Source organism: Crinia signifera, chromosome 11, assembly GCF_055691185.1.
Source record: "Crinia signifera chromosome 11, ASM5569118v1, whole genome shotgun sequence".
In the NCBI taxonomy this organism is placed as follows: domain Eukaryota; kingdom Metazoa; phylum Chordata; class Amphibia; order Anura; family Myobatrachidae; genus Crinia; species Crinia signifera.
The window spans coordinates 119487229-119510671 of NC_139227.1; the positions used below are offsets into that span (position 1 = coordinate 119487229).

Genomic DNA, 23443 nt, shown 5'->3' on the forward strand with positions numbered 1-23443 from the left:
TATGTCACTATGTATGTATGTATGTATGTATGTATAGCACTATGTATGTATGTATGTATGTATGTATGTATAGCACTATGTATGTATGTATGTATAGATAGCACTATGTTTGTATGTATGTATGTATGTATGTCTGTCTGTCACTATGTATGTATGTATGTATAGATAGCACTATGTATGTATGTATGTATGTCACTATGTATGTATGTATGTATAGCACTATGTATGTATGTATGTATGTATGTACGTATGGCACATGCTTTGTCTCACACACATATGCAGAGCAGCAGCAGTGACATGTTGATGATGGTGGTGGTGGTGGTGGATGGAGGGATCCCGCTGCTGCTGCTGCTGCTGCTGCTGCTGCTGCTGCTGCTGCTGCTGCTGCTGCTGCTGCTGCTGCTGCTGTCCCCTCCCCCAGGCCGGGGCCATACTGGCTGTGTGAGTAGTGAGGAGGAGGAGGAGGACGGGCTATGGGCCATGTCTAAGCTGCGCCCGGCTCCTGTGTCTCCCTCACTCCCTTCTCCTCTCCTCACACAGCAGCAGCAGCAGTCAGTCCGTGCGCTCCGGGGAGACGGGGAGACGGGGAGCCGGCCGCAGACATGAACCTGATGTGCTGCGAGGTGGACGCCATCCGGAGAGCGCACCTGGACCGCAACCTGCTGACCGAGCGGGTGCTGCAGACCATGCTGAAGGCGGAGGAGAACTGCTGCCCGGCCGCCAACTACTTCAAGTGCGTCCAGCGGGAGATCCTGCCCCACATGCGCAAGATCGTGGCCACATGGATGCTGGAGGTGCGTCACCGGCCGCGCGCCCGACTGCGCCGACTCGCCCGCAGACCCCTGCCTGTCTCGCCCGCAGAGCTGGCAGACCATGCCCCTGCAGGGGGACCCCCAGTGCACCCCATCTGTCTCACCAGCAGAGCTGACCATCCATAGCCCTGCAGGGGAGGACCCCCATTTGCCTGACTTGCAGAGCTGAACATCCTGTAGGGGATCCCCCAGTGCACCCCATCTGTCTCCTTTCCCCCATCACAGGAGGGGTCCCCACAAGTGGGTGGTAGCCCCCTACAGCCATAGTGCCCAGATGTTCCTCAGTACCACATTTTGTGGGATCCCCCCATGTGCCACCCACCAGGGGTCACCTCTCTGCCCTTCCCCAGCAGATGGCCTGTAAGCATACACAGTCCATATCCTCCCCCCCCTAACACTAATTTGCCACCAAACACCCCAGAGGCCCTAGCCCATTCACTTTCCCCCTTCCCTGTGATGGGGGTGCTACTCTGCACCCATGGGGTTACAGCTACTGCACTTATGACATGCACTAATTGTGCATTGCAAACCCCCCCCCCCCCCCCCCCCCCAAATACCCTGCACACAGTGCAATCCTATTGTGCACTTATTCTGTAGTTCTTCTCTAGGGTACAGTTTTTGCATTGTATAATGCAGACTGGAACTACAAGTCTCAGCATGCGCTGCTATAAAGTTTAGCCCCCCCCAGCAGCTGAGTAGCTACATGCTGCCTGGATGTTTGCTGAGCGCTCCTATCTATGTGTGTGCTATTGCTCATCTGTGTTTGCTGGAGCCCATCTAACATCTGCCTGTATTGTCTCCCAAGGTCTGTGAGGAGCAGAAGTGCGAGGAGGAAGTCTTCCCACTTGCTATGAACTATCTGGATAGATTTCTATCTGTGGAACCCCTCAAGAAGAACCGGTTGCAACTTTTGGGCGCGACGTGCATGTTTCTGGCATCCAAAATGAAGGAGACCATCCCGCTAACTGCAGAAAAACTTTGTATTTACACAGATAATTCCATCAAACCAGAGGAGTTGCTGGTAATTTCCTGCCTTACGTACATAGGGGACCCTTTGTGCAATTGGGGGACCTCAGTGTCTATATTTCCCGGTCTCCTGATTTGGAAATAAAACTGCACGGTGCCAGCTTTGTGTGTGCCAGGCCACCATGCTGTATGCAAACTGAGATTGTCTGACAATAAAACACTTCTGTATAATGTAATTTCCTATGGAACCATGAACAATGTAAGCGTGATAGACCATGCTTGTGCCACATGCGGCGCTGTTTGCTTAGGCAATGGTGCCCCCAAGTGGCGTAATGGTGAATCTGCATTTACTGTAAACCACCAACTGGTACTTGTAGTTCCACAGCAGATGCAGGTTCGTGTAGAGATGACCGACCATCTGTTATCGTACTAGGTATAGACAGGATGGTGAATGAGACCTGGATATTTAAATGAGATAATCGCTTTCTAGCAGATGAGGGGATAGTAATGGTTGCCGCGAATGGAAATGACTGTACTTAGTCATAGTTACACCAAGTCTTTGCTTAACCCTTTGAGTGCCGAGTGAATTTGTGAAAATTGCCAAGCAAACATTTTTATTCATCATAATGGCCTGTAATGTTGCCTTATATAGGAAATATAATCCTTTATTTATTTGAATTTATATAACAAATGTGAGCGGCGCGGATATTTTGCACATCTCGCATAGAGACGTTTGCGCTCAAAGGGTTAAATGATGGGGGATATCGGTCTCGTTCATGGTGTACCTTTCTCGCACACTCACTTATTGACCTAGCTACTGCCGATTTGATTCTTATCACTTTGTCTTTGTCGCCCCCTTCTGTCCCAACAGTTCATGGAGTTGGTGATCCTGAACAAGCTGAAGTGGGACATGGCTTCTGTGACGCCTCACGACTTTATAGAACATTTTCTTAACAAAATTGAACTGAGCGAGGACACCAAGCAAATCATCCGCAAACACGCCCAGACTTTTGTGGCTCTCTGCGCTACAGGTATGGGTGTATTTTCTGGAAGTGCCCGTGTCCTTGATGCCCACCCTGCTATAGCCACTCATGCTGTGTTAATGCAGAGCGCCTAGGTTGCACCCTTAACGCCTCATGTTACAATGTGGATTACTGGCTTGGGGTATAAAATAATAAATAAATTAAAAAAAAAAGTTGGAAAAGGTAAGTTTTTAATTAGCCTTTCATATTAAAGCAGTTCTGTTCCATTCTAAATGCTCAATGGTTAAAATTATTAATATTATTATTTTTTTTTTTTGCACACCCCCCCCCCCCCCCCCCCCGCCGCCCTCCCCTGGGTTTGGTGGACATGCGATCATGCAGGAATTAAGTGTCCACATGCTCTGCAAGTTCAGAAAAAACAATGCTGGCTTACTGTAGTTCTTCTGCTACAATTGTATGTACTTGGCATATTAGGGGGAGGGGGCAAGTTATGCCTGTATATATTGTATACAAAGCAATGATTAGACCAGTCATGTCCAACCTGCGGCCCCCCAGCTGTTGTGAAACGACACCTCCCAGCATGCCTTGCCATAGTTTTAGCATTCCCTAATAGCAAAACTGTGGCAAGGCATGATGGGACTTGTAGTTTCACAACAGCTGGAGGGCCGTAGGTTGGACATACCTGGATTAGACTGTTTTCGTATTGCCGTAAGGATAAAAGGCAGCTTTACCTATAAGGTTACCATTGTATGATCGGTAATGGCGTTTGGTTTATTGCATAATATTACGTATGGGGGGTGGTTGTCCTTCCCTCTCTTGTGTGGTGCAGGATTTCTTGAATGGTTCGCTGCAGCTGTGGCAGCTTCTGTAATGGAAAAGTAATTGTCGCCAAGGAGCCTTATACTCTGTGACCGGTCCTTTTGTAATTAAAAGCAACAGGAAGAACGGCAGCTTTTCATTTCCAGTCTGTTCGCAGCACGTGACTCGCATATCATACATAACTCTCCCTCTAGCGGACAGAATCAAGTGTGGTCACCTCAAAATAGAGGTTCTCTCCCCATTTTGCTGGCTCTGTAAATGATTTCTGTGTGGAGTGTTTGGGGGGGAGAGGGGGGGGGGGGATACAGTTCTGTCCGCCTTTGGCAGCTTCAGACCATTCACAAATGATCCCATTGGAATGTCGCAGAACATGTTTCTTATTCTTAGGTCAGACTGTGGGTGCTGTAGTGTCAGATACAGACGGTGTATGAGCAGCAGTTTAGGATCTCCTGAGCTTCTGTTTAACCCCCTCGGAGCCGCGTGGAACGTGGCAGGGCATGCTGTTCTCCTGACTGTGACCTGTTTTGTGTTGCGCTGATGACCTGTGAACCTGCTGAAAGCGGCGGCAGTTCAAAGGTTGCCCTCTTGTTCAGATCCCGGCACTTTGATCTGTGTCTCGCTGCTGTTTTGAGGCTAAGGTGCACAAGTTGTCACTATTTTGTTGTCAGTGGAGTGAGACCTTTGTAACTGAAAATGACCATTTTTCTAAAAAGTTATAAAAAATTTTGTAGATGACCGTCACTATTTTATAATAATGTGGGTTTTTGTTTCTGTTTGTTTCCTGCGGCCTTTATGATACCTAAGCTGTTCGCAGGAAACTATGTGTTTGACAGTGTGGGTGTTGGAGCTGAGCTATAGATACATTGACCTTGAATGATGCGATTTTTGCCCCTTTTGATCAGATTTCTCGGCCCGATACGCTGGAATGGGATCAAATCGGACTAGTGTGTGGGCACCTTTATACCTGTAGAATCTCCCTACTCAGAATATGGATCTATTAACTAAGCCTTGGAGATAAAGAACCAGATAATGTGCCCCTAACTGTCATTTTACAGTCCGCAAAAAGACAGTTAGGGGCTGAGTGGTTGCTGCGTTATCTCTGTCCACTTTATCTCTCTCCAAAGATTTAGCACACATGCTTCTTTATCGTGTACAACAGGCATGTCCAAACTGTGGCTTTCCAGTTGTTGTGAGACTACAATTCCCATCATGCCTTGCCACAGTTTTGCCATTAGGGAATGCTAAAACTGTGGCAAAGCATGCTGGGATGTGTAGTTTCTCAACAGCTGGAGGGCTGCAGTTTGGGCATGCCTTGTGTACAGGATGAATTGAGACTGCGGTGCAAGGCTCTTATAGAGACCCCCCCCTGGACCTGCCCGTTTGAGTTATAATTCATCTTTGAATGTTAGATAAGATTACCAGGGGGTTGTGTTTTGTTCTTCTTTCTGTATTCATAGGTCTCAGTGCAAAATACTTTTTTTGTTTTAATTTTTGTATCCGTTTTATTGATCTAACCCAGGGATGGGGAACCTTCGGCCTTCCAGTTGTTGTTGAACTACACATCCCAGCATGCCCTGCTACAGTTTTGCTATGTGGCCATGTTAAAACTGTAGCAGGGCATGCTGGGATGTGTAGTTCAACAACAGCTGGAGGGCCAGAGGTTCCCCCATCCCTGAACTGGCGTTTAGCACAATGTTCTAAGTTCCTCTTCACTCCTCTCCCGGCACTTATCTGCCTATGGGTGCTGCACGCTCACTCCTGTTCCCCCTCTGAACAGAATTTTTTTAAATTTGGATCCTCAGATTAGCAGCACAGCATTCTGGGATCTGTACATCCTTTGTGGCCCTGGCAGTCACACTGCGGGGGGCACATTTAGCTGTAATGTGAACAAAGCACAGGGGGAGCAGGGCCCCCAGCAGTACAGCTGGCAGCTACACAAGCTCGGACAGCTAAGGGGGGGCTCTGATGGGACCCCCCTCAGCCGCTGGGGCCCCGCAGCAGCTGCTTGCCTCTGTAGTTACACCCTTGCTTTATTCTGGTCCTGGTTTAGCCCTCAGTCTGCCCGCTAAGGTCACTGCAGAAGTTACCAAGTTTCTTCTGGCGTCATTGTGTTACCAGCAAGTTCATCCTGTTATCGGCTCACCGTTCTAGCAAAAAGGTTCCTTATTATTTATGTCCCAGCATGTGCGCCACATGCTGACCCTCTGACGATTCACTGAAGTCTGCACTGGGGTAATAATGAAGAATCGGCGATTTGTACCCCGCTCGCATTCTAAAACAAACCTGGGAAGCAGCGTGGCACGCACCGTCCCAGTGAATTATAGCCAGCCGCTGCCTGTTGCGCGGTCAGCAGTGATTGATACTGAAGGTTGATTTGGCTGCTTGAAAAGATTTTCATTCATAGCCCTCCTCACTCAGACGGGGCGGCTCCTTTTTTGCAGGAGAAGAGGGTCCGGCTCCCTAGAATGGGGGGGGGGGGGGGGTGTGTCTTCTCCTTCTGCTGACTCCCCTAGTGTTGCACAGCCTGGGTGCTGCTTTGTGTTTCTTCATGGTGGCTTTCAGTCTATTCTTCCTCAATGCTGAACGTGTTTATTCTTTTTGGATGAAGTCTCAGATAGGCTGCCTAGGATGTGTGCAGGCCTCTTCTCCTTTTGTGTTCGTGTCAGGTTCAATTCATCTAACCGATTCTCTCTTGTTCCCCGGCGTTCAATAGCGCAAGATGAAGCAATGGGCTCTGACAATACTGACACACTCCAACCGCAGCGCGGAGGCCCCTTGAGTAATATGCTGAAATCAGTGGCCTCTGCCACAGATTGTTCCTTGAATGTAACAAAAAACATGTACGTGCTGCTCGTCTGGGCGGTTATGGGCTGAGGACGGCGTTGTAAAAAACATCTGTATTGTCTATGATGTGTCACGGACCTCCCAGTTCCCCCAGCTATGAATTCCCTGTCTGTCTGCAGAGTACTTTTCGGAATGTTCCTCAAAACTACACTTTTTAATTTCTTTATTTTTTTTTTTTTTTTATATACTCATTTTAATATTTTTAATATTATCTTGCTTTTTTTATTTATTCTGGCAGCAATTTTATTTCCCCCCTTCTTTTTTTTTTTTAATAGATATTTTTTTTAGGGCTCACAAAGTAAGGGCCTGTCTGAGCAATTCAATTGTTGCTCCGTTCGGGCGTTCGTTTCTTCCAGCGCAACCAGACTACAAAAGTACAGCATGACGTAAAGTCCTGTTTGGGGCGTTGAAATGAAATGTATATAATCTTACCTCCTGCGGTTATTCATTTTTCGTACCCCACTGTATCAAGAAATGAATTGATATATCGGGCGCCCTCTAGTGGCAACAATGTGGTAAAACAACCTAATTGCCCACTGGTTTTTGGATCATGAATGTTTTTTTAGCTTGGTGTCCGATCCCACATGACGCTTTGCTTTATCCGAGCCATTTGATTGTGTAATAATATACTGCTCACTGCTCACTTTCGATACTAATAGGCAATTATGGTGCACATAGCATGCAATAAGATTTTAGGTTTATCCTTAAGAACAGGGGTGGACAATAAGCAGCCGTCCAGCTGTTGATGAACTAAACATCCCAGCATGCATTGCACCAGTTTCAGCATGTCCAAATAGCAAAACTAAAGCAATGCATGCTGGGATGCGTAGTTCATCAACAGCTGGAGCGCCGCTTATTGTCCACCCCTGCTTTAGAAGGTGCTAAATAAATAAGCAGAATCTGGTTGCTACGGGCAACATCTCTCACTTCTAGAAACGAGCACTTTAGCTTACCTCAAGGAGCCCGTCATTTGGTGAAAGCGCTGGAAGAATCAGCCAGTCGTGTGTAACATAGCGCTGAGCTGTCCGTGTAGTCTGTCCTCCGCACAATGACTTTGCCAATTGTTCTTTAGCGGATGGATAACTAGCTATGGCATCTTCTTCCGTCCCTATGCGTGGGCTCTGATATTGGCATAGTTCTAGGTATAACACTACTTGCCTAGGATTTTTTTTTAATTAGTATCTTTCCTGTTATGTGACCAAAATCAGTAGAAACTTCTATCCTCCCGGACAGGCTGATGCTACATATCCCAGCATGCTCTACCAGTTTTTAGACTTCCCTAATAGGAAAACTGTGGTGTAGCATGCTGGGATTTGTAGTTTCACAACAGCTGGAGACCCATCGGTTGGCCAGACCTGCTCTGAAGACCAATCTGACCTGGTCACTACCTCTGTGTAGGTTATCATTTTCCATGTATGGGTTTCCTCTGCTGTCCAAAAACATACTGGTCGGCTAATTGGTTTCTGTCTACATCGTCACATAGTTACGTGCGCTAGGAAATAGATGCCCGATACGGTTAGGAATTATTGGAATGAAAATATTGGCTATATAATGGTGGCTTTTTATATAGGGCACCGGGAGGATCCCTGCCCAGCAGATGAAGTGCATTTCAAGTTCCCGCATTATTCGAGATACCCTCAGATTGCTCTAATGAGCCCCATATGGCGCACTTGAGCCTGGTTTGCATAGTTATGGGGATTTGTGTGATATAGCAATGCGACCAGACCTGCACCTTGCAGCATTGTGCAAATATACGCTTCCAGGCACCACAGTCCTGCACGTGTGGCGGATCCGGGGGGGTGGAAGCAAACGTCTGCACTGCTGCAGCTATTACACAACATCTGCAAAAGAATTCAAACCCGCAGGAGGCACGCCCACTGCCGGCTTCTCCGATCCGCTGCATGCCTCCAAAGGTGCAGCATTGAATTGTCTACATCATGGGTCTTCAACCTGTGGCCCTGCAGATGTTGTAAAGCTACATGTTCCAACGTGCATTGCCACATTATTTCCTGTCAGGGCATGCTGGGACATGTAGTTCCACAACATCTGGAGGGCCACAGGTTGAAGACCCATGGTCTACATGAATATCCGTTGGCTGATGACCCCCCTTGTGTATATCTGTGTTGCGGAAAGGTCGCTAAAGTATGAGAGTCCAGAAAGTAATGATCTGAATGCAAATGGATATATGTACATATGTGGTTGTTGGTTTTTTTTTTTTCTCTTTTCTTTTGTGCCATTGAAGCTCCAGATTTATTCAGGCATTTTCTTTGCTGCTTTTGAAGGCCTTTTTCACTGCTCACAAGCTGCTGTCCCTGAACTGAAGGCAGGACAATTCTCGTGTGGCAGAAGTTACAGAGAATAGCTTTTTTTAAAAATGTGGATTATTCCTGAGAGAGAGTGAATGGGCCGGCTGCTGATTCGGGAAGCCGGGCCCCAACAGGAAAAACGCGAGACTGGCTTTTGTGTAGACCTACAGCAATGCAACTTGGACTGGGTCCCAGTGTCCTGGCACCATTGTGTCCCGTCAGAATGCAGGCGAGAGCCGCTTGTGTTGGTACCCCCGGGCACTAAGCTCTGGTACATTTTTCACTGAGCGGTTCCTCCTTGCGGTGGCTGGCAGCCAGTGACTGGCAGCTAGATAGTTGGGAAGGATTTTGGAGGTGTCATCAAGGTTGGAATAGGCAAAGTTGGTGAAGGCTTCCAGATATTTATGGCTAACGACTTGTTGCCACTCTGGGAACCCCCCCCCTCGGGGGCCATTCAGCCCCTTAATCCTGAACGCCGGCACTGTAATGGGCCCGGGAGCATTACCAGGTCACTTTGAAAAGCCGCACAGAGTGAATTCTTTTGTGCAAAGAAACGAAAGTGTCTTGATTTGTGTTACAGGAAAGTGCAGTGACTCGCTGGGGCACAGTCAGGGGAGGGGAGGAGAAAAGGAGGGGGGTGCGTTTGATGTGCGGAGGCACTTCGCAGCATTTAAATATAATCGCACAATAGCACATCTGCCTCCTCTATGCTAATGTGTGGCCAGACACATCCGCGATAAATACATGTTACCATACGCAGAGTCAATCATCAGGCCAGGTGTTCATTCTGCAATCTGACAACTTTGTATTAGGCTTAGGGGTACTTACTAAAGTATGAGAGTTGTTTCCCATAGCAACCAATTAGATTCTACTTTTTTTTTTTTTTTTTTTTAATCTAGCACAGGGACGGGGAACCTTCAGTCCTCCAGCTGTGTTTGAGCTACACATCCCAGCATGCCCTGCAACAGTTTTAGCATGGCCGAATAGCAAAACGGTAGCAGGGCATGCTGGAATGTGTAGTTTAACAGCTGGAGGGTCAAAGGTTCCCCACCCCTGATCTAGCACCTTGTAAAGGATTATAGGTAGAATTTGGCTGTGGGTAAGATTGCACCATGGTTCGTAATATACGGTGGTGGGTTACTAGCCTTGATTAGCAGCCGCCTGTGTTATACTAACCGTTCTAATTTCTTCCTTATTGCAGATGTAAACTTTATATCTAACCCACCTTCCATGATCGCCGCCGGGAGTGTAGCCGCTGCCATACAAGGTCTACATCTGGTTAATACAGACAGCATCTCTTCCTCCCAGAATCTCACAAAATTCTTATCGCAGGTCATCAAGTGTGACTCGGTAAGTTACCCTCATGTCCGTTGATTGCGCCGCTCCAAACGGCTCCGTGATTAATGTAATGTGCTGTATCTCTTGGGTGCCGGACGACTGCCTGACAGTCGGGATCCCGACTGACTGGCTATTCTCCCTTGTGGGGGTACACGACCCCCATAGAGGAGGAATAGAATCTGTGGTGAGCGAAGAAAGCCACCGAGCCCACAAGGGGCACCGGCAGTCAGGATTCCGATGTTTGGATACTGACTGTCGGTATCCCAATTGTCGGACCGCCATCCACACCCGTATGTCTGATCCTGTGTCACATTTACACCCACGCAGATTATTTCCACTCCCAGATTAATAGATCTCATTTCATGGACTGCTGCTGGGAATAGGGGAGATGACCACACTTGCCGCCTTGTGTTTCTCTGACCTTTCCTTTATTCCTCCTAAATAAGAACTAGAAGGGGATAGCAAATATATTTTTCCGTCTAACCTTTATCTGGTCGATCCATGTTGGCCCAAAGCCATATGTAAAAGGTATTTTGCATCAAGACATCACTGTTATCTGCCCTGTTCACTGTGACCTCCACCTTCACTCGCTTCCCCTCATCACATGACCACCTAGAAGCCTGGACCTGGCAGCCTGACTACTTGCACAGAGATTTTGAAAAGCAGATCGTTATTTTAGTTATCATCTGCCTGCAAAAAAAAAAGGGGCACTTGTTTAACCCTTTGCGTGCCGGGTGAATGTGTCAACATTCATAAGCAAAATATTTATTCATCATATTGACATTTTTTATTTGAATTTAACGAATGTGGCATTTTTAGAGGATCTTGAGCACATTGCCCACAGATGTTGGCACTCAAAGGGTTAAAGGGAATAAAAAGCACGTATTGGGTAGCTGCTGTAAAGGAACCCCATACATGGTACAATTATTATAAGCATACGTTTTGCAATGCAGTGAGATGCAATCTAGTACAATGATCATGTGCAGCACATACTTATCGAGCTGTCCGATGGGATGTGTGCCGAAGCGTGCATCGCATCCGGCAATTGTACCGTGTATGGGCACCTTTAGGCACACATGGCCAAGATCTCTAATACAATTCTGTAATCTACAGTAATAGCCCATACACCGATTACAATGACAGATTTATATTGGGTAAAAACGCAATGTATAGTAAATGTACAGTAGCCGTCTGGGTAATAGGGTCTTGATCGCTTAGAAAATACCCTCCGTGTGTAGGGGCCATAGCAATGCGTGTATCTGTGCCACTATCGCCTGGCGACTTTAAGATCCAGCATGCTGGATAAACCCTAGTCAGGTCGCCGGTCAGGGCCAGTGTTCTTACCAAAGAACACTGGCCCTGCCAGATCGCTCAGATGCTGTGCAGCGCTGTGCGATCTTGCTGAGCAATCTACATCGCTCAGCAGTGTCGCTCCGCATGTACGCCCCTTTTAAGACTTTCTAGGCTGAGTAGTGTGTTATTACCCAGCAGTAGCTGCAGCCCAAGGCAACCTCCCAGACAGGCAGCACAAAGGAAAACAAACTTCTCGGCAGATGTCCAGTGTCACCCCAGGAAACCGGTGACGTTCTCCCAGCGCAAACAAATTAACGAGTAACATAAGCCGACACATTGCTGAACGCTGATCAATAAGCGTACATGATGGAAAACAACCGAATCTGCTTTCTGAGAAATTAGGTGGATTTTCCACATTAACAGAGAGTCTGTCCAGTTCCTGTTATCATCCTCTCTTCTGTCAATATCATTTAGGCTCATTTGTGGCCTACACATCAGTTAAAAATAACTTTTTTTTTTTTCTTTTCTTTTTTTTTCTTCAATCTCTAATTTTGTGGGTTGAACCTGCCTCTAGTCTACGCCCATTCATGTAGTAGGTTGTAGCGGTCTCAGAGGCATGAGGGACTGTTTGGTACATCTCTCTCATGTTCTAGGATACCAGGAAAGGTGGAGGAGGTGGTAATAGCGCAAAGCAGTGGTGGCCAAGTGAGCCAGGGGAACCAAACGCTGGCCATGTCAGGATTATCCAGAATGGCCAAACCAGAATAATGATCCAGCCTGTAATACCAGATTAAGTATTGCCCCCAATTATTATGAAAAGTTAAGGGGGTCCTCCTATATTAGATAAATTTGCTAATTGATGCAAGTATAAGGACTTTTTTTCTTTTCTTCTGTGTTCCCCCAGGCCACTAGGGGCAGTGTTCTGTATCCGGAAATGCAGAGACTTCTCCATGGCAGCTGATGCTTATTCAGTCTCCTGAGCATTTTGGAACCAGGATGTTGTGGGACATTTACTAAAACTGAAGTTCTATTTCACATGGGATGTTGCTATGGGTAACCAATCAGAATCTATTTAGCACCTTCTAGATCATAGATAGTATCTGATTGGTTGCCCATGTGAACTAGAACACCAGTTCTTGGTAACAAAGGTGCCTGAGAGAGTCCATAGTTAATTCAATTGATCACCATCGTTTATGAGGCGAACAGCACAGATACCTTGGAAGTCCATCAGGTAGAGAGGTGTGGGGGAGGGGGCAGTTCATAGTCTGCTCAGTCTTATCGGTTCTAAGTTATTTTGCGCAGGCGGTGAATCCACTAAACACAGTCCAGTGGAAAGTTACAGGTGTGTTTTATGGGGCAATTTGAAAGATAATTTGGTGTGTGGGAGGCTTTGTATAGGCAATCATTATAATTTTTTTGGTGCCCAATTGCCTCGGTTACCTTCCACCCTTTTGATGTAATAATTGCTTTCCTACATCACTTGTCCATCTTCTCCGTAAGGTTCCATAGGACATCCTGATATGTGACATGACCGCGACTAGTCCTTTGACTCTTCATCTTTTTTCTTTTTTAGGACTGTTTGCGGGCCTGCCAAGAACAGATCGAGCTTCTCCTAGAGTTCAGTTTGCGCCATTCTGCCCAACCGCACAAAGGCTCCGACGGAAAGTCAGCCGCCGACGAAACAGACCTTTCAAGCACCCCCACCGACGTCAGGGATGTGAACATCTGATCGCGGATTGCATTGGTCGCATCATGACTGTTTGTTTTTTTCCGGCAACTTTTTGTTTTCTTGCTATGGACATCGGGTGTGGACAAAATTCTCATGGGAATGAACTTGCTCCCACGAAGAGCCTACAGATGAATACGAGCGGGATGAATTCTCGCCCCATTTTTTTTTTTCCTCCTGTATTACCTGTGATCTAAAAATAACAGCCCAAAAAAAAAAAACTACTACACAAAAAAAACCACAAAAAACTAAAATTTAAATAGTATTTGTATAAACCTCGGTCGGTTTGTGCTAGGGGGAAAAAAAAGGATTTTTATAAGACAGTAATCAGCTAGTTTTATATTAAAAGTGTTTTTATGTCTGTATGTTGTAAAAATAGACATTAACACGAGACATGTCTCCAGGGGAGGTACTAAATTTGGTTCCTTATGTGTAAACCGCCATTTTTAATGTAGAAGAGGCTTTTAGTTAGGTTTAAAAATAATAATAATTTCTGTTTTTTCTTCGCTTCTGCCGTCTACGCATCTATAATCTGCTTGCTATCGCATGTTGTCACTTTATATTCTCTTTACGTGTAATTTACTTCTTTTAGTTTTATACCCTCTTCACTTTATAAATGGTTAATGAAACCCATACAATAGTATACCTTAGTATAGTGCATTACTATATGTTAATCATTATGTATGTCTGTGGATTACCTGTGCGTAGGGCTTGTAGGGTGCCAGTTTTGCAGCTACTCAGCAGTTTATTGTCCTTATCTTATGCTATTATAAAGAGATATGGACATAGTGAACGTAATATATTATATTTTTATAATCTTTTTTTTTTTTTTTTTTTTTTTTTGCTGCCTCTGTAAAATAAAAACTGGCATCGCCCCCCGTAGGTTCCAAGCCGGAAAATTTCCAGGATGGATCCACAGACCTAGTTTTTATGTTCCAAAACCATTCCATTTCAAAGCACTTTGGGTCCTTTTTTTAGGTTTGTTTTTTGTTTAAACAAATATGTTCTATGTGGGAATCAACAAAAAAATGGAATGGTTTGGAATTATGTTTTATGTTGGCATTTGCAACCTGAACGGCAAGGCAAGTGATTACTACTATTAAGCTGAACTGGGCATAGGCTGCCTGTGGCTCCGAGCATTCTGGGAGTCGTAGTTTGATGTGCATCTGTTTCCTACACGCGGTGGATGCTGCGTTTTGTGGGCTGATCCACTCATCAAAGAGGATGCGGGCTACCTACTTGGTGGGAAGTGATGACCTCGCTGAGGCGTCGCCACTGTTGACGAGTGTGCCTGTTGCATCACTCTTGAGATGGTGATCTCACTATGAAGTGGTAGCAGGAACGGTCAGCCCACAAAACTCTTCCGTTGTGTTTGTGTGATGAGTACTCTCTGTTACTAGTTAGGGAGGCCAAGGTTACCTGCCCAAGTAAAAATAAAAACTTGTTTAGAATATTTACATTAAAGCAGCGCCTGGATCCACTTGTTGCGTTATCTTCGTGATGTTAAAGTTGCCAGTGTCTGCTGTTAACTGGGGCATTTGATCAGTCGTTTTGGTGTGTGGCACAGGCTATTCAGTCATTTCTCTGGGACCTCTGAACCATCAACATCCCAAGAAGTTCATTGAATCTGCGGTGTTGCTCTATCGTAATTATCGAAGATGTGCCCAGCCGCACAATTACTGATAATCGAATGCCCCCCCTTTTTGTTCTTGCATAAGTGCAAGTTAGACTTAACGCTTTATCTCAAGTTAATGTTAAAATGGAAGGTTTTTTTGTTTTGTTTTTTTTCTCAACACTAAACTATATAATTTATCGCTAAGGCTAAATAAATATTTATTGCAAGAGATCCTCACAAGGCCAGTATCACCTTTAAAAATAATGCAATTACCCCCTTTTATATAATTTCTTGGGGGTTCCCAAACCGTGATGCATTTTGCCATGATCAGAAATAAAATTTAAAAAAGAAAAACAATGGATTTTGTGACGCTTCGCCATTCATTGTCACCATGCAATGCACTGTAAATTAATTTGTGGAGGTTGTGTACTTGAAATTTTGTTTTTAAACTGTTTCCCCTTCTCCTCCCACCAACCTCCACTTTATTTCATTCTTGGCTTAAACACACACAAACGAAACGAAAAAATATAAAATTTGCACATAGAACCTCTGAACTTTTTTTTTTTTTTAATTGTTATTTTATAAAAACAAAAAGAATAGTTTTGAAGGGAAGCGGTTGACTATACGAATGAGAATGTATCGATTTGCGTATGTTAGAAAATGCCCTCATGGTGTTGATTGTAAAAAAAAAATTGTAAAAAAAAAAAATGAAAAAATGTTTAAAAAAAAAAAAAAATGGAGGGTCATCTCCAGTTTTATTAAAGCTGCTATGGATTTATGTTCCCAGCATGGTTTTTGAAAAAAAAAAAAACATAACAGTGCTTTTCTGTATCTACGTCATTGTTTATTTTGCTGCTATTATGTTGTAGTCCTTTTTTGTTATGTAATGTCACATATTTACTGCCATTTTCTAGAATTTCAATTTTCTCATAGAAAATTATATTGTTGACTTCCATGTGTTTTTGTATTTTTTTTTTTTTTTTAAAGATTTTTGTATGTGGTCCATTTTTACTTTTAATGTGATTTAACTGCTCTATTCCAAAAAGTTTAGAAATAATAATAAAAAAACAAATTCTAGTTTCACAATACCTCACGTCTCATCGTCCCCATTCGAACCAGGTATAATGTTGTCCAATAACTCTTTTGGCCTCCGTAGCCTTAAGGTGGAAGCCTGTTCCAAATGGGCTCCAGACTTAGAATATTTGTTTTTTTGGTTGGAAGTTTTACACGTAAAGTTGCAGACGTTTTAGATGATCAAATCTTATTAGCATTGGAATGTGTATGCAGAGTTGGTTTCTGGCCTTTTCTTTGGTTAGGCCGTTAGTCACTTCTTTGTTGAGGTGCAATAAGATGATGGAAGCTTATGTTTTAACTCTACTACTTGCTTAGGAAGTCCTTGATGGCTTTTGAATGAGAAATGCCAAGGGGGCCATTGGCTGTGCCTTTAGTTTTAAGTCGTATGGCCTTTTAGTTTTGGCATTGATTGGGTTATTTTTGTCTGTGGCTAGAGAACTTGTAGTTTCACACCAGCTACTGAGCCCTTGTTGGGTCTTTCTCTGGCCCAGCCCAACATGTTAATGATGATGATAAAACTAGCATTGGCCATATTGCACCTCGATCAGGGAAGGAGTAAAAAAATCAAAGGTAGGATTGTTCATAGAATGTTATTTTAGAAGACTCAATGTATACCACTTAAAAATAGCCTTATTTTCTGTATGAGGCTTGGTGTTTTGGAAATCAGTATGTCGAGCGCTCAGTTTGTAGACCCGTTAGTTATTGGATTGACCACAATTAGGTGTGAGAAGGCCATAGATCTCACAGTAGAATGAATTAGCTGGATTGTGCATGCTGCTAAACCAAATCCACGTTTGTGGGAGATAACGATTGACGGAGATTATTTCGATCCATTTCCCACTTTTTGCCAAGACCGTGGCACATCCTGTCCAAATTCCAGGAATTTTATTTATTTTTTTGGTTTAATTTTTCATGTTACCGTTTACCTCAAGCTCGTTGTTTCCGCATGACTTTAAAACGTTTCCTTTTACTGGACCAAATGTGATTACGTTGGCGGCTCCCAGTTGTCTTGTCTCATTAATCGTTGGGACAGCAGTTGGAACAACCTGGTTCCCAAATCCTGCAAGGCCAAAGCCTGTTGGTTCGTGTTCTGAGCGATGGCTTAGGTCATCCGATTTACAGTACTTTCATTGTCCTTTTTTTTCTTTCATCTTTTGTGCATCTTGTTATCTGTTTATTATCGGTCTGAAACGCACATTGTCACCAACAGACCTGTATGTAACACAGTACTTGTATGAAAAGTATGATACAAACTAAAGACCAGAAATAAATTGCGTTTTAAAAAGCCATTTTTATTGTGTGATTTGTGTATTTATTATTTTGTCATAACTGCCTGTATGTTGTGTAATGGTGTGTACACACGGTGACAAAATGTCGACATGCACAAGGTTGACATGAGGTTTCATGATTTTTTTTTTTTCCTCCTTAATTTTTTGGCCTTTCTTAATACTTTTAACATCCATGTGGGCTCTGACTTGGAATGGTAAAGTGTGCCAAAGATGGCATGCCATGAAAGACACAGGTTTTTTTTGTCATGTCGGACATATTTTGGATGACTGTTGACCTGGACAAGGTCTATCTTTGATCCATACCCACTGGACTCCCTAGATCAGTGGTAGCCAACCACGGTCCTCAAGAGCTACCAACAGTTCACATTTTCCAGACAACCTAGCTGCTGCACAGGTGCACTCATTTCTAGCTGAAACATTTTCAAAGATCCACAGGTGGAGCCAATTACTTCACTTGTGATTCTGTGAGGAGACCTGGAAAACATTAACTGTTGGTAGCTCTCGAGGACTGGAGTTGGCTACCCCAGCTCTAGATAGTCTCCAGAAACTGTATTTATTTTATATCAACAAGAGATGACCTCATAAGGGAAACCTCAATGACCTAATAGAGGTGTCCTCAATGATATTTTTCCAACCTATTTCTTTGCGGGAGCCCATGCCCAAAAAGAACTCCAGGAGAATGAAGTAATGTGGGCACGCAGGAATAAGATTACTCTTGTTACAAATTATATTCCTCTGCCCTATTGCCTGACACTCGCTCTAAGTGAGGCATAAGAATCGTTGATCCTATACCAAAGAAAAGAAAGAAAAAATTGCTCGTTGAGTGCGTCCCTGACCAGTTTACCACAGTGGCCATTATACTGCATTTTATACCCAGGTATATTCGCTTCCTTTTATAACCAGACCCGGATTCTAAGTACTTAAGCCATACAGGGTGTTTGGATGAGGATCCACAAACGGGTCTGCGCTATTGTTTGAGCGGCCCGATAAAAGATTTTGGAATTTTGTGGGGATTGCTGGGAGGCAAGTTTATCAGGCGCTTGTTGGGAAATAGAGAAAGTGACAAGTGCAGCAAAAATGGAGATTTCTGCTGTGGGAAGTGGTAATGTCGGGAGAGATAAAGTATGAGATGTAAAATGAATAAGTGGGGTGGTAGAGAATAAAGGATGAAATAGAGAGGATAAATAAACTAAAAGATAAATAATAAAAAAAAAATTAAAAGTAAAATAAGAAAATAAAAAATAAATGCGGCATGTTTACAATTCCTTTGTAGGAATATGTGTGGAAGGTATCGTCCAGAGAATCTGTCTCACCCTATCTACTCCTACCTGGAGTCGGTTTTCATAGTTACTCCAAGCGGCAGTGGGCAGTGGGTCTTGCGCTTCTGCATTCCGGGCTTCTGTCGGGTTCTTGGTAACGGCAGAGCTGCGGCTTGTGGACCTTGGCAGTGGCAGTTTCTCTTGATACCTTCCTGAGTTCCCAACCAACGCGTTTCACATCGGGTAGATGCTTTTTCAAGGATAATTGTGTTTAAAACTTTTCCTTTTTTATAGCAAAAACTTTATTAGTAAAACGGAAGTGCCCCGGAATTAGTGATGTTTAATTCGGCGGCAACCTCATGGCTTTTTCAGAATCAGTTAAAATATTTTCATGCGCAAAAAAAAAAAAATAATAAAAATAACAATAAATGAAAAGGTACTTATGTATTATCTGGACTCCCATGTTAAATGCACCCCATTTTTTCATACCCCTACTATCCAACTACGCATGGAGTTGATTTTATATAGTGTGGCGAGCGCAGCGAGCCACCGTGCCCGAAGCGTGGCGATCGCTGCGAGCCCCGCGAGGGGACGCGGTCTCATAGGAAAAACGGGAGCCCAGATATTACATAAGTACCAATGAAAATAAGAATAAAAATGAAATGAAACTAAATAAAAAAAATGTATTTTATTTTTATTTAGTTTCATTTAATTTTTATTTAAATTTCTTTTTTATTTTATTTTTTTGCGGATGAAAACATTTTAACTGACCACTTCCCGCAGCAGAAATCTCCATTTTTGCTGCACTTGTCAAACTTTCTCTATTTCCCAACAAGCGCCTGATAGACCTTGCCTCCCAGCAATCCCCACAAAATTCCCAAATCTTTTATCGGGCCGCTCAAACCATAGCACAGACCCGTTTGTGGATCCTCATCCAAACACCCTGTATGGCTTAAGTACTTAGAATCCAGGTCTTGTTGGGTCCGGGTCGCCTGATAAACCTTGCCTCCCAGCAAACCCCATACAGCTTGGAAAATGTATTTTGTATCAAATTATTTAGGTGTATAATGATAAATGCTATGGGGTGGAAAGAGTGCAGTGATGGATACCATGGCCGTTCAGGCATGGAGACTGACCTGCCATTACAGAGATCAATTTTGGGACATCTGGCAAAGTTCAGTGCCAGCCATGGCTTTAAAAATTGGAAAGACTTCATCTCAACGGTTTCTATTTCAGTGGGACGGTCTTGATTGGTGACCTTAGGAAGGGTTGGGGTTTAGATAAAAATGATGGAGCTGAAATGGGGCAATGGATTATTTTGTGCCCCTTTTTAACATTAGTGTGGGAAATGCAATCCGTATGTTAATGGTATGCGCTATACTGAAGACCATCAATGACTCTTCCTGTACGAGCTCTGATTGTTGGCAGGTTATGCTGAGACTTCTAGTTATACAGCACCTGGAAAGCCACAGGTTGTACAGGCCTGACCTAGGTTATGTATCCGGCGTTCCTTTTTATTGTAATCCGCTAGAAACAAAGGTATGGTACAAGAATTAAGCAGGAAACCACATTAATCCAGACGTTGCAGTTACATGACAACAAAGTGTGCAATAATCTTTCAAAAACATTTGGTTGCATAACGATTATGTAGAATTGTGCTTGGTTATGGTCATTTCCCAGCAGAAAACATTCAGCCGTTACTAGGCAGGTGCAAGGGAAGTTCTATTGATGACCTGCTCCCTCTGCTGGAAATATGCAGCATTTCTCGTCCAACTACATTATAGCATTAATGAGACTATTTGTGAATGATGGAGAGAGAGAGAGAGAGAGGGGAGTGAGGCAGTTTCAGGGAGAGATAGATAGACCATGTCAGGATTATAGAAATTGAGGGAGACCGTGTCAGGACCATGCCACAGAGAAGAAAAGAGACCGTGGCAGAGAGAGGCAGCATCAGAGGGAGGGAATGACAGTGTCAGGGAAGATAGAGACTGTGTCAGGGCAAAAGAAAGACAATGTCAGGCAGAGTGCCGGAGAGAGAAAGGGATAATGTCAGGGAGAGAGAGGGCTAGAGATAATGTCGGGGGGGGGGGGGGGGAGACTGTAATACCCCTTTTACACCAAGGAAAAACCCAGGTCGGACCCAGGTTGGACCCAGGTCAGCTTTGGTGTAAAAGGGGCCAACCCAGGTCCAGTAACACTGGTCTCCTACCCAGGTCCTGACCAGGGTTGAACACTGGTTGAACCTGGGTCATGGGCGGTGTAAATGGTCCCAACCCAGGTTGGGACATCCGGGTAGTGCTGAAAGGATACCAGAAGTGCTAGATGCCTTTCCACAGTGCGCTGCAGTGGCAAAAGACAGCAGCCAGGAAGGATACAGGCAGTGCACACAGAAATCATAATTGGATGCAGTATCATTTATGTTATTTTTTTTTTTTGGGGGGGGATCACATGGGAGATTCAGTCTGCTGCTGCAGGGGAAGGGGAGAGCACATGGGTGATGCTGCACTTTTATACTGCTATGTGTGCTTGAGCACTGAATACAACTTTTTGAAAAATATTTTACAAAATAAACAAACCAACATTTTTCAATGCTAACTTGTCTTTTAATTTTTATTTTAAATCATTGAAGGAAGGTTGGCTGGCAGTTTATCAGTCCTAAAATGGACATTTTTAATGTCATCCAAAGGGAAAAGCAGGGCTGACCCAGGTTGTGTAAACGGCGCAGACCTGGGTCCGACCTGGGTCACAGTGCTGTGTAAATGGGGTAGGAAGCTGGGTCCAACCCTAGAAACTCCCATGTTCAAAGACCAGGGTCCGACCAGGGATTTTGGTGTAAAAGGGGTATTAGAGAGGTAAAGAAAATCAGTGTCACGGAGAGAGAGGGCAAGGTAGAGAGTGTCAGGGATAGAGAATTTAATAGAGACAGTGTCCGCCCTCCGCTGCCGCCGCCGCCATGCGCGTGGTCCCCTCTAGCTGCCGCCTCATATCCTGGTCCCCGGCTGCCAGTCCCCGTCACGGGGCTGGTGCATGCGCAGTAGCTTCATTGTTACTGTACATGCCCTAGCCTCTATGGGCTGCTTTTGGGGGGTTCCACATATTTTTCAACACCGCATTTGGCTCTAGCAGTCAGTAAGGTAAAGCCACAGCCAGAGGACACATTTATATTAGTCCCTATAGTGATATTAGTGATATTGCAGGACTCATTCTACACATGCACAGAGTGGGTTTAGCCCAAGCACAGGCTTATATATATATATATATATATATATATATATATATATATATATATATATATATATATATATATATATTGGATTTGTACGTAAACTATTGGATTTTGCATACAAACCCAAAACAGGCTCAATGAGGCATGTGTGTGCCCAGTAAATATTGTGAAACGCGTCATCACTAAGTGGGTGGAGCCATAACACTTGAGAATCTATGGGGGAATCCAATGAAATGTGATATTGAACAGATTGAGGTGCCAGATCTGGCCAATTAGCCACATGTGCATGGCAATTAATTTGGGAATGCAAGTTACCGCACCTAAAGATGCCGTTTAGTCGTGGTAAAGCTTTTCTCTGATTTACATGCCGGGTGCGATGCTGTGAGCGAAGGCGGTAAGCCCCCAACTCACATTGCGACACTGGTTTTGTCTAATTTCTGCTTGTGCCCCCCTTAGACGGCTAATTGAATAGCAGTCATTCCCAGCACTATCTAATAGCGCGATTAATAATTCCACCCATAGGGCCTTATTCTAGTTCACTCATTCTGACAAAATCCTTCTTAGATGGACAAAACCATGTGCTTGGTGGGGGGGGCAGATGTAACATGTGCAGAGAGTTAGATTTGGGTGGGGTTTTACTTCAAAGTGAGATCTATATTGCAGTGTAAAAATAAAGCAGACAGTATTTACCCTGCACAGAAACAAAATAACTCACCCAAATCTAATTCTCTCTGCACATTTTACATCTGCCCCACCTGCAGTGCACATGGTTTTGTCCATCTAAGAAGGATTTTGTCATCAAGAGTGAACTAGAATAAGGCCCATAGAGCTTTAGTGGAAATAAAGACCGCTGTGCATGACATTCCCCGTAGAGCACTGCCTAATACAGCGGCGCTGTACAGATGACAATAATAAATAGGGTAATTTCAGAAGGAATAAAATTAATATTCCAAATCAAGACACCATTTCTAAGTCTGACTGGAAACCGACTGCGCTGCGCACTTTACCTGACCGCCCTCAAAGCAGCGCCGCGTTTATGTGTTTCTATTCAAGAAGCGACAATATCTTTTTGCACGCGATAAAATACAACATCTGCCACCGAGACAATCATTCGCAATTCTATTTTATTTACTTATTTTTCCATATTCATCAGCCGAGCGCCAGCTGCCAGCACTCGCTCACCTTACAGCGGAGAAATTCATTCTTCCTTCAAACTCTTGAGGACTTTTCTTGCAATTATATTGTAGATGTATTGGACAAGAACAATGGCAGCGTGTGTTTTTAAACTACTGCTAGTGCAGTCTGGTCAGGCCATGTGACAGTGTATACAGTGTTTTGTCATCTGAGGAATGCCTTTGATCAGGAGTTTATGCAAGAGGGGGTAAGAAAAAGCCTGAAACGCTAATCCGTTCCCACAGTCCACTAAACGTGAGCTGGACCAACATTGGACAATGGCAGCAAAGCTTTCTGCTGGAACAATACAAGCCTAAATATTACACGGCTGCTGCCTCAGAGCCCCTACATTCAGAAGAGACTCTGATTCCAGCACTCATTATACCCTGATGCTCCGGGGATACTGGCGATTAACACTTTACTGTACTCCACGTCCCACCTTACACCGCAGGACAAAGGTATAAAAGGAGTAACCGGGACTGCTGGCTTATAGGGATCACACAAATACAGAATAAACACAAAGCAAGATGTAGGAGTATATTGAACACACAATCTGACTTTAGGGTTTAGTATCATTTACCTACAGTCAAAATCACAACGGTCAAAATAACGACCATTGGTCCAAAAATAAAAAAAGTTGGAAATACCGACATGGACAAAGGGCCTGATTCCTGTTCACTTGCAAAAGCAAATTCTCTATCTAAAGGAGAAAACCATGCT

The 23443-nt window shown here is 44.2% G+C and overlaps 1 protein-coding gene across 1 annotated transcript; it reads left to right on the forward strand.

The window, feature by feature from the left end:
* Nucleotides 1-429: 429 nt before the first annotated feature.
* Nucleotides 430-17065, forward strand: CCND1 (cyclin D1). The gene is made up of 5 exons (XM_083164545.1): nt 430-794; nt 1618-1833; nt 2650-2809; nt 9932-10080; nt 12935-17065. The coding sequence occupies exons 1-5, from the start codon at nt 603-605 to the stop codon at nt 13088-13090; spliced, it is 873 nt and encodes a 290-aa protein (XP_083020671.1). The 5' UTR covers nt 430-602; the 3' UTR covers nt 13091-17065.
* Nucleotides 17066-23443: the final 6378 nt, after the last annotated feature.

Excerpts from the sequence above, each read along its gene's own strand:
- CCND1 (XM_083164545.1), top strand. The coding sequence starts at position 603 with ATGAACCTGATGTGCTGCGAGGTGGACGCCATCCGGAGAGCGCACCTG. Across the intron at positions 1,834-2,649 it reads TCAAACCAGAGGAGTTGCTG|TTCATGGAGTTGGTGATCCT; the intron begins GTAATTTCCTGC and ends CTGTCCCAACAG. Across the intron at positions 10,081-12,934 it reads AGGTCATCAAGTGTGACTCG|GACTGTTTGCGGGCCTGCCA; the intron begins GTAAGTTACCCT and ends TTTCTTTTTTAG.